We start from the raw sequence: 13,246 nt of genomic DNA on the forward strand, positions 1-13,246 counted from the left end.
CGGGGTTTCAGGTATTCATGGTGGGTATCACCCTTGGCAACCTGGAGTGGAGAAAGGGTTTCTGCAGACCACATCTCCTGAGCTCTTGGGTTTCAGTGTCTGCCCAGGAAAAAAAGCTGGCTTGGGAGGACACGACCCTTGCATCCATCTTCCCATCTCTGCAGGGCCATCCTGGGGTGGGGATCCCGACACAAGCAAGGTGGGGGGGGGAGCTCCCCATGCTGAGAGGTTTGATCAGAGGCGGGAGGATGGCTTCGCAGGGCCGCAGGGGCTAAGATGAGCTAGCCTGAGTCTTGGTGTGAAAAAGAACTCCTATGTGTTATGCCTTGCACACATGTAAAGCTGCCTCGTTTGAGCCCCTCTCCCCCCAGGACCCTTGTGGGCCAGGATAATCATTCTCATTTTGGGAATGAGGAAGCCGAACATATAGGAAATGGAAGAGCCAGGATGGGAACCCAGGCCCTGAACCGTATGCTGGCACCCCTGGGGGTCCTCTTGGAGAAAAATCTGTCCTTTTCCCAAGAGGGCTCAGACCCATGATGCCTGGCACCTGTGCCCAGGCTGAATCAGCCTTTCCCACGCTGGGTGCCTGGCAAGGCTCTGGCAGAGACAGCTGCCTGGGGCATATTTTTAGTTCAGAGCCCAGCGGATGGTTCTGGTTATGCAATTACTCCAGACCTGGCCCTGTGCTCTCTGGGCCCAGGGCTCTGGAATCTGTTGTCTGATGCGGCATTTCCTCCTGGCTCCAGAGTCTCCATGGAGCACATACCCAGAGCTGGGGACCACAGAGGTATCAGGACTACTGCTGGCCACAGGACCTTGCAGTCTGGGACCAGGATGAGGCCCTTTGACTGTTAGGCAGTTTGTCCATCCAAACGCCTCCTCTGCACCTTTACTCGGGTCGGCCTCTTGACCTGACCTGGTGTGCCCTTCTTTGAAGCTCCTCCTCCATCCCCTGCTGAGATCAAATGCCACCTCATTTTCTGATGACAGCCCCCTTCTCCGAGTTCCTGCAGCAGTTTATCTGCTGCTCTGGATGCCATGGATCACTTTCCTAAAGCTCGCACAGACTGCTGAACTCTGTTGGTGGAGCTGCCTATGTGTGATCTCATCCCACCAGCCCAGCCGTCCCGAGAAATAGGTTCTGATGTTGTCCCTGTGTTACAGACGAGGTAACTGAAGCTCAGAAAGGTTTGGTTACTTTGGAGAAGGTCAACCAGAGAGTCAATGCTGGAGCTAGGATTGGACCCAGACAGTCTGACCCCAGAACCTATGATCTTAACCATCTATTGTGCTGATTTATCTGTCTACCCAAACAAGCCCCTCTGGGCCAGAGCCAGGCCCTGTTTCTCTTTCTCACACGATGCACGCAGCAGGTGCCGGGCAAATGGTTTGCTGAAGAGTTCTAGTCTGGGAGTCAACAACATTTCCCCCCAGAAGCTGTGTGATCTTAGACAAATCCCTTCCCTTCTCTAGGCCTCAGTTTCCCATCTATAAAGCATGGGGTCCGCTCAGGATTTTCCAAGGCATTTCCTTGGAACCATATTTCCAAGCTGTGAAATTCCATGAGTGAGGGAATGACTCTCCCGACATCCTTCTCAGGCTTTCTGTGTGCTCTCCCTCCCCTCCCCCCACCCCCCCGTCATCCTGTTTCTAGGCTGGAAATTCCATAGATCATAAAATTCCAGAGATAGTAGAATGCGAAAAGTAGACCATCCAGCTCCTCTCTGCACTAATGACGGCTCTGGGGCTTAGGGAGCGGCAGGGCCTTACCTGAGGTCGCCCAAAGCTCAGTGGTGTGCCCCTTCCCACCTCCACATACTTCCCCAGCCTGTGGAAGGCTGTTGGGGAATCCCTGGGCCCTCCCCATACCCGGCTTTCTGGGCTGCAGCATTTATAGAATTGGTCTGCTTGGCTCCCAGTCAACTATGTGCTCCGTTTCTTTGCAAGGCAGTGGCTGGAGAGGGGTGGGGAGGTGGGGGTGGGGAAGCAGGAAGCCCCCACCTCCCCCACACACTGCAGACGGGGTAGCCGAGCGCTCCAGCCCTCCATCTTTGGGGCAGCTGGGGGCACAACTGGGGAGAAGGTAGCCACCCTTGGCCTCCCACAGCCCATGACTGTTTCTGGAGTGCTGGTCAGGGGCCCCTCCTCAAACATGCCTACCCAACTTATGCCCGATTCCGTCTGAGCTCTGAGGTTAGACCCCAGGAGCCTGGGCTGGGGTGAGCATCTCAGGTCTTCCAGATTCCTTAGAGACTACTGGGGGTCCTAGTTACTCATAAGACTGTTGGGGAGAGGGAGGCTGGGGAAGGGGGGGTGCTCACAGCTGGTTCCAGGTCACATCCATGTGCCGGGTTGACCATGTTCGGTGGAATGCTGGAGAGGGCCGGAGAGCGGGCTATTTTAGAGGGAGGGTCACCAGTGACACCGTTCTCAATTCCCCAGGCCGAGCGAGCTTCTGAACACTGTTCCTTTATGACGTGTTTGGAGAAGGGGAGGGTCCCTGTTCAGGCATCGAGGAAGAGGGAGGTGCCTTGGTTGGAATGTGACAGGCTGCAGCTGGAAAGTTGGCCTCAGAGAGGGAGGAAGGAAGCAAGTTCATACACAGCTAGCCAGATGAGTCAAGAGGGGCCAGGGACAAGGGCAGTGTGTCTAGAAGCTGGTGTGGTGGGGCACCACTGGGCTTCTCGAGGCACCTCTCCTGACCCCCAACGCTCCAGATTATTCCTGCTGGACAAAGACTCTCGGGAATGACCCGGCTCTTCAGGCTCTGTTTATATTACTGGCTGCAAGACCCTTGCTGGAGAAAAGTGGACATAGCAGGCTCTAGCTGTTCTATCGAGTGCCACGAATCGAGTGCCACGAATAAGCCCTGGACCCTAAGCCAACAGGCCCGGGTCCCAGCCCTCCCTTGGCCACCTCTCTGCTGTGTGACTTGGCCAAGACTCTTGGGCTCTCTGGGCCCAGTCTTCCTAGCCACTCCAAGGCCCCCGGAGGACCTGTTGGCTCAGAGCTCATAGGAACCTAAGGGAGAGCTCTCTGGCTGGGCTGTGGCCACAGGAGGGAGGCACCTTTGTTCAGAAGACACCAAGTCCTCCCTTCACTGGGCTCTCAACTCCAAAGGCTCACACCACAGTCCCGCTGGAGTCAAAAGGGAGAGGTGCCTTTAGGCAGAAGTCCTAGAGGATCCCCTCGAGGAGGTGGCATGTGAGCCAGGCCTCGAAGGACGGGGCGGGTGGCAGCTGGTGGGGATGGGTGGGAAAGGCACACATGATGAGAATGGCACAGGCCAAAGTGATGAGCAGTGGTGGAGGGAAGCAGGTCGCTAAGTGCGCTTTGAGCCCCGGGGAGCTAGCCTGGGACGAGCTGCTGGGCCAGGGGCAGAGAGCCGGGAAGCAGTAAAGTAAAATTCACAGGTCGAGGCCTTGTGCTCCGAAGTCACACATCTGAGGTTGACCTCTAGCTCTGCCCCCGAGCAGCTGAGCGACCTGAGAAAGTTCTCAACCTCTCTGAGCACCGGCTCCATCTTCAAAATAGGAATAACGATAGCCCCCGCCTGGTGGGTTAGTAGAGTAAAATGAGGGCATGCACGGCAGGTGTTTAGTGCAGGGCGGGCATCGAGGGGACCCTCCCTAAAGGTAGGCCGCCAGGACAGTCCTGCTAAGACATGGCTAGCTGAGAAGACCCAGCGGGTGGAAGACATTGCTGTGTAAGTGGGGTGATCCCCATTCTTCCGTCACCTCTTTGTTTCTTTTCCCTTTCAGGGTCCTCCTGGGCCTTATGGAAATCCAGGCCTCCCCGGTCCTCCTGGAGCCAAAGTGAGTAATTGCTGTGGGGTCTGGGGGTAGGGCCATGGAATGGGTGCTGGTGTTGGGGCTACGTTTGGGGTGCTTCCTAGGGGGCCGCTGGTGGGAGGGCCTCTGTGCCACAGACACCCCCTGAGCGCCTTCTAAGTGCCAGGTGGTGACACAGTGAGGACTTAGGACTTGGGAGCGGAGCTTCTGGTTTGGGGGGATTAGGGAGAGAAGGGCAGTTGGAACCTAGAGCCCTCAAAGGAGAGCAGGAAGAAGGGTCATTTGCTGCTAAGTAGGGAAGGCCTTGAATGTCGGACTAGGGATGGAAATTTTACTGGGCCAGACTTATCCCGGGAGGCGTGTCATCTTTTGATCGGAGGAGGGACATGGTCCTATTTGGGAATGATGGCTGGATGTCATGTGGACGTGGACCGGAGGCGGGGACCAGAGCAGAGGCAGGGAGACCCCGAGGGTGGGGGCAGAGGAGGGATGAGGCTAGCCCAGCCAGCTTAGAGGTGTGGGAGGAGGGGCAGGAGGGGAAGCGAATGCATTCACGATGTGGAGCGGGGGGAGAGAGGACGCGGCTATGGGTGAGCGATAAGAGACCAGTGTCACGGTGGTGTTAGCCTTGGTGACCCAACCGGGCCACCCCGGGGAAGGAAGGCGAGGATGTTCATTTGGGAACTGGGAGCCCTGCCAGGTGGAGACGATGCATGGACACAGCAATTCCGAAGCTCTCTGCAGAGCGCTGAGCTGGAGATGAGCCTTGGGGGGTGGAGACTACGGCACAGAGATGCCACCCGCCGCAGGGAGCCCTCTTGGAACGCTCCGGTTAACTTTACGATGGGACCCCAGAGACCGGAGAGAACGGTGCCCTGTTGCATGCTGGGAGCCCCAGCCCTGGAGCGCCCCGGTCTGTTCCTGGTGCTCCAGCAGTGAACAGGGCTGTCCAGGGCTGTGCTTGCAGCGAGCCGCCAGAGCGCCAAAAAGCGTGCCAGGCCAGCAACATTTAGGTCATGGGGAGAAGTCTCCAGGAATGGCTGGAGAAACAGGAGGAGGGGAAAGACGTTGCAAGTTCAGGGAAGCCAAGAGCGCAGGGACTGTGCCGAAGGAGTGTGAAGCAGGCCCGGAGGGAGGCCAGAGGGGCTCCTGGCTAGGACACTGCCCCGCCCAGCCTGTCCTCTGTGGGGTAGCCAGGATGGCCAGGCCCAAGGTCATTCTTTGCTAAGCCCATTGTGCAGATGCAGTGGCTTAAGGGAACCGACTGGTTCCCAGGTCATGCAGCCTCCAAAGACCAGCTCTGGCGCCCACCAGCTTGTCTGGGAGTTTGGGACACACGACCAGGGCTGGGCTGGGGTCCTTACTTGCAGAACAAGCACAGAGGCCTCGGGTGCCCCGTGGCCAGCAAGTGCCTGGAAGTGCTCTGGTTTTAACAAGGCGAAGATAGCAGAGCTGTCTTCCTGGCAAACACGGACAATAATAATCGCCCATATATGGGGCCTTACAGTGGGCACTATGCCCTGTGCATGCATGTGATGTAGCTTGTCTTCATTCAATCCCCACAAAGACCTAAAGAGACGGGTGGAGACACTGTACCCATAAACAGATAGGGAAATTAAGGCTCGGGCACATTAAGGCGCCGTCTAGGAAATGACTACAGGACCTGCCCCCCTGGGGACCAGGCGGAGAGAGGGAGCCCCCTTGGGGACTTCTGCTCAGCACAGGCCTCAGGCCTCCCAGGCCCCAAGGTACATCACGATGCTGAAGGTCCGCAGCTGTTCTGAATTGCCAGGTTTGCTCAGGAACACGCCTTTCTTGGTCTGCCGGGGGACCGTCCAATCCTTCTGTTCCCTCCCGCTCCCACCCGTTCTTTTCCACCCCCTCCAGCCTCCAGATTGATCCCTTGCTTCTGTGGCAGGAGATGCTCCAGTGGCTCCATGCTGGCCCCACACGGCAGGGCCCCAGCCCCAGGCCCACAGCAGCCCCAGTCTGGCCTGCAGCCCACTCCCATCCTGCCAACAGACGTGCTGAGGCAGGAGGGGGGCCCCTCAGCCGCTTCTCCCTCCATTTTGAGAAGCAGCCCTGGGGGTGGTGAGTGAGGCTTGTACCGAGCATGTGATTCCTCCTCCTGTGGCCACATGTAGCTGGAGCGTGTGGACATGGGGTCTCCTGGACAGGACGCCCTCCTGCTTCTGGGTATAACAGATCAGGTTGTGGGTTCCAGAAAATACACTGCAATGGAGGCTGCTTCTTCCAGTAGCGCTTGCATAAGACTCCAAGGGGAAAAGCCATGCCCTTTGCCTGACACCTGGCCTGCAGCCCAGGGGTGAGCAGAGGTGGCCCCAGGACCGGCCGATTGGGTGGGAGACCCCAGTTTGCTGGGCTTGGGTCCTGGGCTGCCCTTGATCTGGGGCGTGGCCAGGACAAGGTTAAAGCAGACGCTGTCCTGGGATGGAATTTCCTGACAGAGCTGAGGTTGGAAGAGAATGTTGTGTATCTACACCCGGGGGTGTGATTCTGGGGAGAGGGTCCTCCCTGTGTCCCAGATCCCCCTTGGGCCTGGGAGGTGACCTGGTGGGATTGGAGGGCTGGCCTCCCCCAGGCCCTGTGCTGGCTTCTCCTTCTTGTACATGATGTTGGCTTCTAGAGCCGCTCGTGGGGCCTCCCATCCAGTCATCTCCTTCAGTCAACAGATGTTTATTGAGCACCTACTACGTGCTGTTGATGGAGAAATCAGCCAAACAGGAGGGTGTGCCCAGGTGGCAGGGAGCCTGCACCGCGTCTGGATGGGTCACTGTGCACTCATTGCTTCAGTGAGCCTATGGAGCCCTCAGGAGCTTGTGGCCTTGTGGGATAAAGACTGAGGGGTGGGAGAGACCAGTGGATTAAGGAGGATCAAGAAAGGGAGGAGGATCAAATGAAGGACTTGAGGTCATAAAGACGCCAAGGATCACTGATGATGACCAGCATGGCAGGACTGTCTTCGGGATCCTTGGGTTTGCCTGCTGGAAGATACTTGTTACAGGGCAGCCTGCCTCCCCTAGACCCCAAGGCCTTATCCACATGCCATAGGCCGGTACAACCCATGTTCAGCTCCATCAGGAAGAGAGAGGGTCAGCTCCCACATGGGATCGAGATCAAGGACTTTGAGAATGAGGCAGAGAAACCAGCCCCCTGGGAGGACAGCACTGGCTGACCTCAGAGGCCCAATGTTCAGTCATTGGATTGATTCATGTTGCCAACCGACCCATACTTGCTGCTGCAGGAAAGGGCAGAGGTTAAGAGCGCAGACTGTGGAGCCAGACGATCCAAGTTCAAACCCCAGCTCTGTCACCTCCTAGTTCTGTGACTCTGGGTACGTTATTTCAGCTTTCTGTGCCTCAGTTTCCTTATCTAGAAAATGGCGGGGAAGAGTCGCTGCCCCCTTGAGTTGTCACGAGGAGTAACCGAGTCACTTAGAGCAGCACTGGCCTGTGGAAGGGTCAACTGTCAGCATGGGCAAGGTGTTGGCCCTGTATTGGGGCCCCAGCGCCTCACCAAGGACAGTCCCTGCCCTTGTGGAAACAAGCTAATCACACTGATAAATGCAGAATTATGCCATGATCATGGGTCTACACGAGAGGCGTGGGGTGCCTAACACGGTGGGGATAGGGCTGGTCTAGGAGGTGAGGTGCACCTTCCCAGAGGGCAGATGGGTTAAACTAAGGTCTGAAGTAGAGCAGGTGAAAGGTACAGGGGCAGGAGGAGGTCGGGTCGGGCAGCAGGCCTGGTAGGCGGTGGTAAGGCTTTTGGACTTGATCCAAGCAGCAACAGGAAGACACGCAAAGGATTTTATTTTATTTTTATTTTTTATTTTTTATTTTTTTATTTATTTGAGAGAGAGAATGAGAGACAGAGAGCACACGAGAGGGGGGAGGGTCAGAGGGAGAAGCAGACTCCCCGCTGAGCAAGGAGCCCGATGCGGGACTCGATCCAGGGACTCCAGGATCATGACCTGAGCCGAAGGCAGTCGCTTAACCAACTGAGCCACCCAGGCACCCAACGCGCAAAGGATTTTAGCAGAGGTGACACGATCAGATGAGGTCTGCAGAGGCCACTCAGGCAGCTTGAGAAGCAGGGCCTGGCCGGCAGCCAGCGGGGAGGTCCAGAGCTGCCCTGCTGGGGATGCTGATGTGGCACCGTGGTGCAGGCAGGTGGGATGCAGGGCCGTGGGCAGGTGAGGGGCTCTGGGCCAGAGGCAGCGGGGCTCCAGCTGTGCAGGAAAACCAGTGCTGCCCATGCCAGAGGAGAAGGCGCCCGGCCCTGCTCTTCTTGGCAGGCGGCCGCTCCATCCCTGGTGTGGCTTTGCTCAGCGTGCAGTGAATTACCCAGGATTATTATGGGCCCTCGGCACCAGGGCCGGGGGGGTGGGGTGGGGGGAGATAGGTGGGCAGGAAGGAGCAGACTTGGTGAGCCAGGTGGCTGCTAGCAGAACTCGTGGGGGCTGAGGTGGAGAAAGCCTACAGGGTTCTCAGGCCCTAGCCTCCCCTTCCCCTTCTTCTGATGACAGAGGTAGGGCATGCTCATGAAGGAAAATGTGGAATAGTCTAGAAAGTATCAAGAAGAAAGTAAGCTGCCTGCAATGGCCCTGCCCAGTGATAAGCACTGAGTGCCTTTTGAGGACTGGGCCAGGGACTGGCCAAGAGCTTTACATACTTTGTAGGGTAGATGTTATCACCCCCATTTTACAGATGAAAAAACTAAGGTCTAAGTGGCTAAGTAACTGGCCCAGGGTCACATTTCTGATAAGTGGCAGAGACAGGATTTGAACCCTCTACTGCCTAACTCCAAAGCCTGTATGTACTTCTAGCTACAAGGCAATTTTGTTCCATAGCTCTATCGCCTTCCTCTGTAGATTAAGTAACATGTATATTATACATATGTTTGAGTATGTATATATTATATATATGAGTTATATATAAGTAACATTGTATATTTTTAATCAAAATAAAGAAATCAGAATTTTTGTTTCTTAACATATTTTATATATGTTAATATACATGTAACATAATATATATGTTAACCCATACATATATGACATATATTAATCAAAATGCATGCATACAGACACAAAGTTACAGATGTGTGTACACATACAGGCACACATACATAAATATGAATAATTTAAAATGTGCCCTGCACATAAGTGCTTTATGGGTTTACTTGTTTTATTAGCAGTTGCCTTCTAGAAAGATTGAACCAATTCATGCTGTTGCTGGCATCAGAGGAGGATATTTTAAAAAGACAATTTATTGTTTTCACTTCAGTTCATTGATCATCCAGAAGAAGAATGCTTTTCTTACATCTGTTTTCCATTTGTATTTTATCATTTATGAATTTATCTGGGGTGTGGGGATGCTGTCTTTTGTTATGTATTTGTACAGTTACTGATATTTAAATATTAAGATTATGCAGGCTTCATCCACCTTATGAATATATTCCAGTTTGGCTGTTTGCTTATTAAGAGTATTCATGATGATATTCACAAATAAAAGTTTTATGTATTTTTTTTGGACTGACAATAACAGCTAACACTTACTTATTAGGAACTTATGTCAGATAGTTTGGAGAGAGTTCCACCCATATATAAAATTTATTGTTCTTCATTTTTATACTTAGACATTTCTTTCCCACCACATGATCAGATAGGTATTCATTTATATTCCTAGTTATTTCATAGTTTCATTTGTATTCTTAAAGATTTTAAACCATCTGGTATTAATCTTCATGGGGGGTGGGTATGAGATGGGGCTGTAACTTTATTTTTTTTCCCAATAGTTAACCATTTATTAAATAACCTTGACTCTACTGATTATTGTATGATAGACCAGGGTCTGTTCCTGGCCATTTGAATATATTTCATTGCTCTGTTTGTATATTTTGTGCTAAAATACTGTTTTATATGACACCTACGATCTTTATATGTCTTCTCCCCTTGTTCTTTTAAAATATTTCTGGCTATTTATTCTGTAAGATGAACTTTATGCCCATCTTAATAACTTCCTTAAAAACATCCTTGGGATTTTTATTGGAATTGTATTAGATGTGTATATTAATTTGTGAAGAATTGACAGCTTTAAAATACTACATTTTCCTATCGAAAACCATGGCATGTCTTCTCATTTGGTTGAGTTTTTAAACATCTCTTAGTAAACTTTTATAGCTTTTACTGCACAAGGCCTGCACAGCTCTTGTTTATGCTTAGAAATTTTATATTTTTGTTGCTGTTATGAGTGAAATATTTTCCCCATGCCATTTTCTAGCTGGCTGTCAGCTAGTGATGAGGACTGTTGACTTTTGTATTTTTGTACTTTTTGTGTTTATTTTATAACCACACCCTGTACTGTATGATTTTATTGATTTTAACAGTATTTCAGTTAGTTCTCCTGTACTTTCTAGACAGGTCCTCGTATTGTTTGCAAAAAAGGACATATTTTTGTCTCCTTTTCCTCAAAGGCTAGTTGTCTCATTTGTTTTTCTTGCCCTATTGCATTGGCCAGAACTTCTAAACACATGACATAGTGATAGTGGGAGGCCCAGGTTATCTTCAGAGGAAGCCAGTCTGAGCCAATCCCAGCCTTAGAGTTGTCTCTTGAGAGTCTATTCATTCATTTGCTCATTTGTGAAATATTTTATGATGCCTCCTCTGGGCCAGGCCCGGTGCTGGGTACTTGGATTGGAGATGACTTACTTCTGGCCCAGAATTTCCCAATCCTTTGTGATGTGTTCCTCCTTTGTGTCAGTCCCTCTCTAGACCTCAGCCATTCAGAGCCCTCTATTCCTCTGTTCCCCAATCCTACCTGCAGAAAAGGAGCTTAACATAGTCCCCACTCCCACTATATTTGTAGCATTTATTGTTAAGGATATACCTTCCCATCTGGCTTCTAGTTCACAGAGACCTTGTTAACTAGTCCAGAGGGAGTACCATTCCCCATGCAGACAGGGAAAGGGGCTTGCCCAGGATCACACAGGCTCACTGGCTGGAGAGCTGGGTTGGCAACCAGGTTCTCATTCTAACCAATGTGTAAGCAATTAATTAGACTTTATATATTCCTTCTATCTCTCACTGGGGAATCTGTAGGAGTCTGGCTGGGAAGACATATAGTCTTCTCCATTCCAGAAGTCACACCTTCACCTGACTAGGGGTGCCTCAGGCATCCCTGGAGTTGAAAGTTCATCTGCCTCCCTCCTTGTCTTCCTCCAGCCTGAGCTTAGCTGGAACTCCCTTCAGGGATTTCCCCTCAGTCTGGGTCAAGTTCTCCCTGATGTCCTCCTTACTCCACTTATCATTGGATGGTAGTTTTTGATCTGTAGTGTACTGAAATGGCTCTGAAACCAGACTGCTGGAGTCTAAGTCCCATTTATAAATTGTATGACCTTGGATAAGTGACTTAGCCTCTTTGTGCCTTAGTTTCCTCATCTGTGAAATGGGATGGTGATTGTTGCTACCTCACAGATTTATGCGTCCAGGGCTCAGAAGAGCACCCAGTAAATGCCAGCGCTGATTATCATTACTGGTCTCTGGTTTCTCCTTTGAGAGTCCCCCATGAGCATGAACAGTGTCCCCCTGCGGTATTCTCTGTATTCACCCCAAAGCTTGGCTCAGAGTAGATGTTCAATATGTACCTATATTTGCGGCTATTGTCCTTGGGCAGGGATTACATCCCAAGCACTGTGCTGGCTGCTGAGAATGCAGAGAGAAATCCATAAATAATGAAAATGGCTCAGGTAAGGAACCCAGACAAGGGAGCAAGTCCATCATCTCTGGGGGTCTCAGCTTCCCCTTTTATAAAATGACAGAACAGGATACACAAAGGCCCACCCCGTTTCAAGCCCAGCTGCTCTACCAGCTGCAGACCAAAGTGGGCAAGGGCGGGGTGGGGAGAAGCTGCCGTCCTTTTTTGGCCATTGGAATCCTTGGTAGCCCTGAGCCTGGCTTTGCATTTGCACTATGGACATAAAAGGCATCAGAGCGGGGCTTGTGAGGAGCCAAGGGTGTGAGATGTGTGTGAGGGGCAGCCAGGGCGAGGTGGTAGATCCCAGAGGGTGGGTTCTGTGGAAGTGACCTGGAGGGGCCCAGGTGGACCGGCAGTTGGCGTTCCAGCAAGGAAGGGCTGGTCTCCCGCCTGGGGCGGCCGTCATCTGGTCATTCTGGAGTGCTGGAGAAGCATCCAGCCTTCTCATTCATAAACGAGTAAATGAGTGCTTCGAAGTCAGAGCAAGCGGGCACTAGCCAGACCTGGGAAGACCTTACCTCTTACCTGTGTGTCAGCCTAGGCAGTGACCCAGCCTCTCTGTACCTGTGGCTTGGTCCTGAGTTGCAACCAGCAGGTGTTAAGTGGATGAATGGACACGGTGTTGGGCACGGAGTAGGTGGCTCTGAAAGACCTGCCCTCTTTAAGGCTCTGTCCAGTTCGAATGTAATGACTTCTCGTGGAGAGCAGCTGAGCCAGGATTTGGAAGGGCTGGGTTCTGATGAAGAAAGGAACCAAATGGGAACTAATTAAAGTTGGCCAAACCACCTGTCCCATGTGTCACATCCATTATCTCACTGGCTCCTTGCCAAGAAACCTAAGACGCTGGTGGATGTGTACGCATGTGTGTGTGTGAGAGCATGCACCCGTGTGCATGTGTCTATGTGAGCATGCGCCCCTGTGTATGTGTGAGTGTGCCCATGTGTGTGCACCTATGTGTGAGAGAATGTGTATGCACATACCTACGTGTGAATATGTGCATGTATGTGCGTGCACCTGCGTGCAGGTGTGAGGAGGTGTGCGTGTGCCTTCACGCACGTGTGTGCCCTCACGCACGTGTGTGCCCGTGTCTGTGTGTGTGTGTGCTGTGCAGCCCCCATTTTAAGGCTAGGAAACGGAGGCTCAGAGAACTGAAGTGACTTGCCCGAGGTCCCTCTGGGATTCCCTGCCTTCACCCCAGGACTTCTGACTCAGGGCCCCGCTTGGGGAGGGAGCGTGGGAGTGAGCATGAGGGATAGAGATCAGGGGTTCTTGGAAGGTGACATCAGGGTGGACCGACTCTCCAAAGGACTGTTTTCTGAGTAACTGAGCCATGTTGGGCCAGAGGAGCAGGCTGGCAGCCAGGACCACTCTGCAGCCCTGTAAGAGACTCAGCTGGTGCACCCCTCGGGTCCTTTCCCTGAGCCTTGTGACGGGGACCCTCCCATATGCTAAGCGCAAAGGGTGCTTGTCTCTGACTGGGAACCCGCTGCTTATTGGTTTCTCCCCGATTTACTGCCTATTCTAATTCATCGGGTCCCAGGACATCCCAGAACACAGACCTCAGGGGTCTGTCTTAGCTCTGCCAGGGCCTCAACTTGGGGCCTTAGACAGTCCCTTTCCTCCGCCTAGCCTCAGTTTCCCCAAATGTATGGGGGGGTTAATAACACTTCTCTTGCC

The 13,246-nt window shown here is 52.6% G+C and overlaps 1 protein-coding gene across 18 annotated transcripts in view; it reads left to right on the forward strand.

The window, feature by feature from the left end:
- Nucleotides 1-13,246, forward strand: part of COL27A1 (collagen type XXVII alpha 1 chain) — a 135,603-nt gene that overhangs the window by 19,946 nt on the left and 102,411 nt on the right. For all 18 annotated transcript variants that reach the window (XR_010407736.1, XR_008506770.2, XR_010407735.1 and 15 more), the window contains exon 5: nucleotides 3,765-3,818. Coding sequence is in view for 14 of the 18 variants with exons in the window: in XM_064579537.1 (XP_064435607.1) it covers nucleotides 3,765-3,818 (54 nt within the window). In the remaining 4 variants the exon portion in view is untranslated. The remainder of the gene's footprint in view (nucleotides 1-3,764; nucleotides 3,819-13,246) is intronic.

This window comes from Mirounga angustirostris, unplaced genomic scaffold (genome assembly GCF_029215605.1).
Source record: "Mirounga angustirostris isolate CCGP_5_RB_7025 unplaced genomic scaffold, mMirAng1.0.hap1 SCAF_15, whole genome shotgun sequence".
Classification (NCBI taxonomy): Eukaryota; Metazoa; Chordata; class Mammalia; order Carnivora; family Phocidae; genus Mirounga; species Mirounga angustirostris.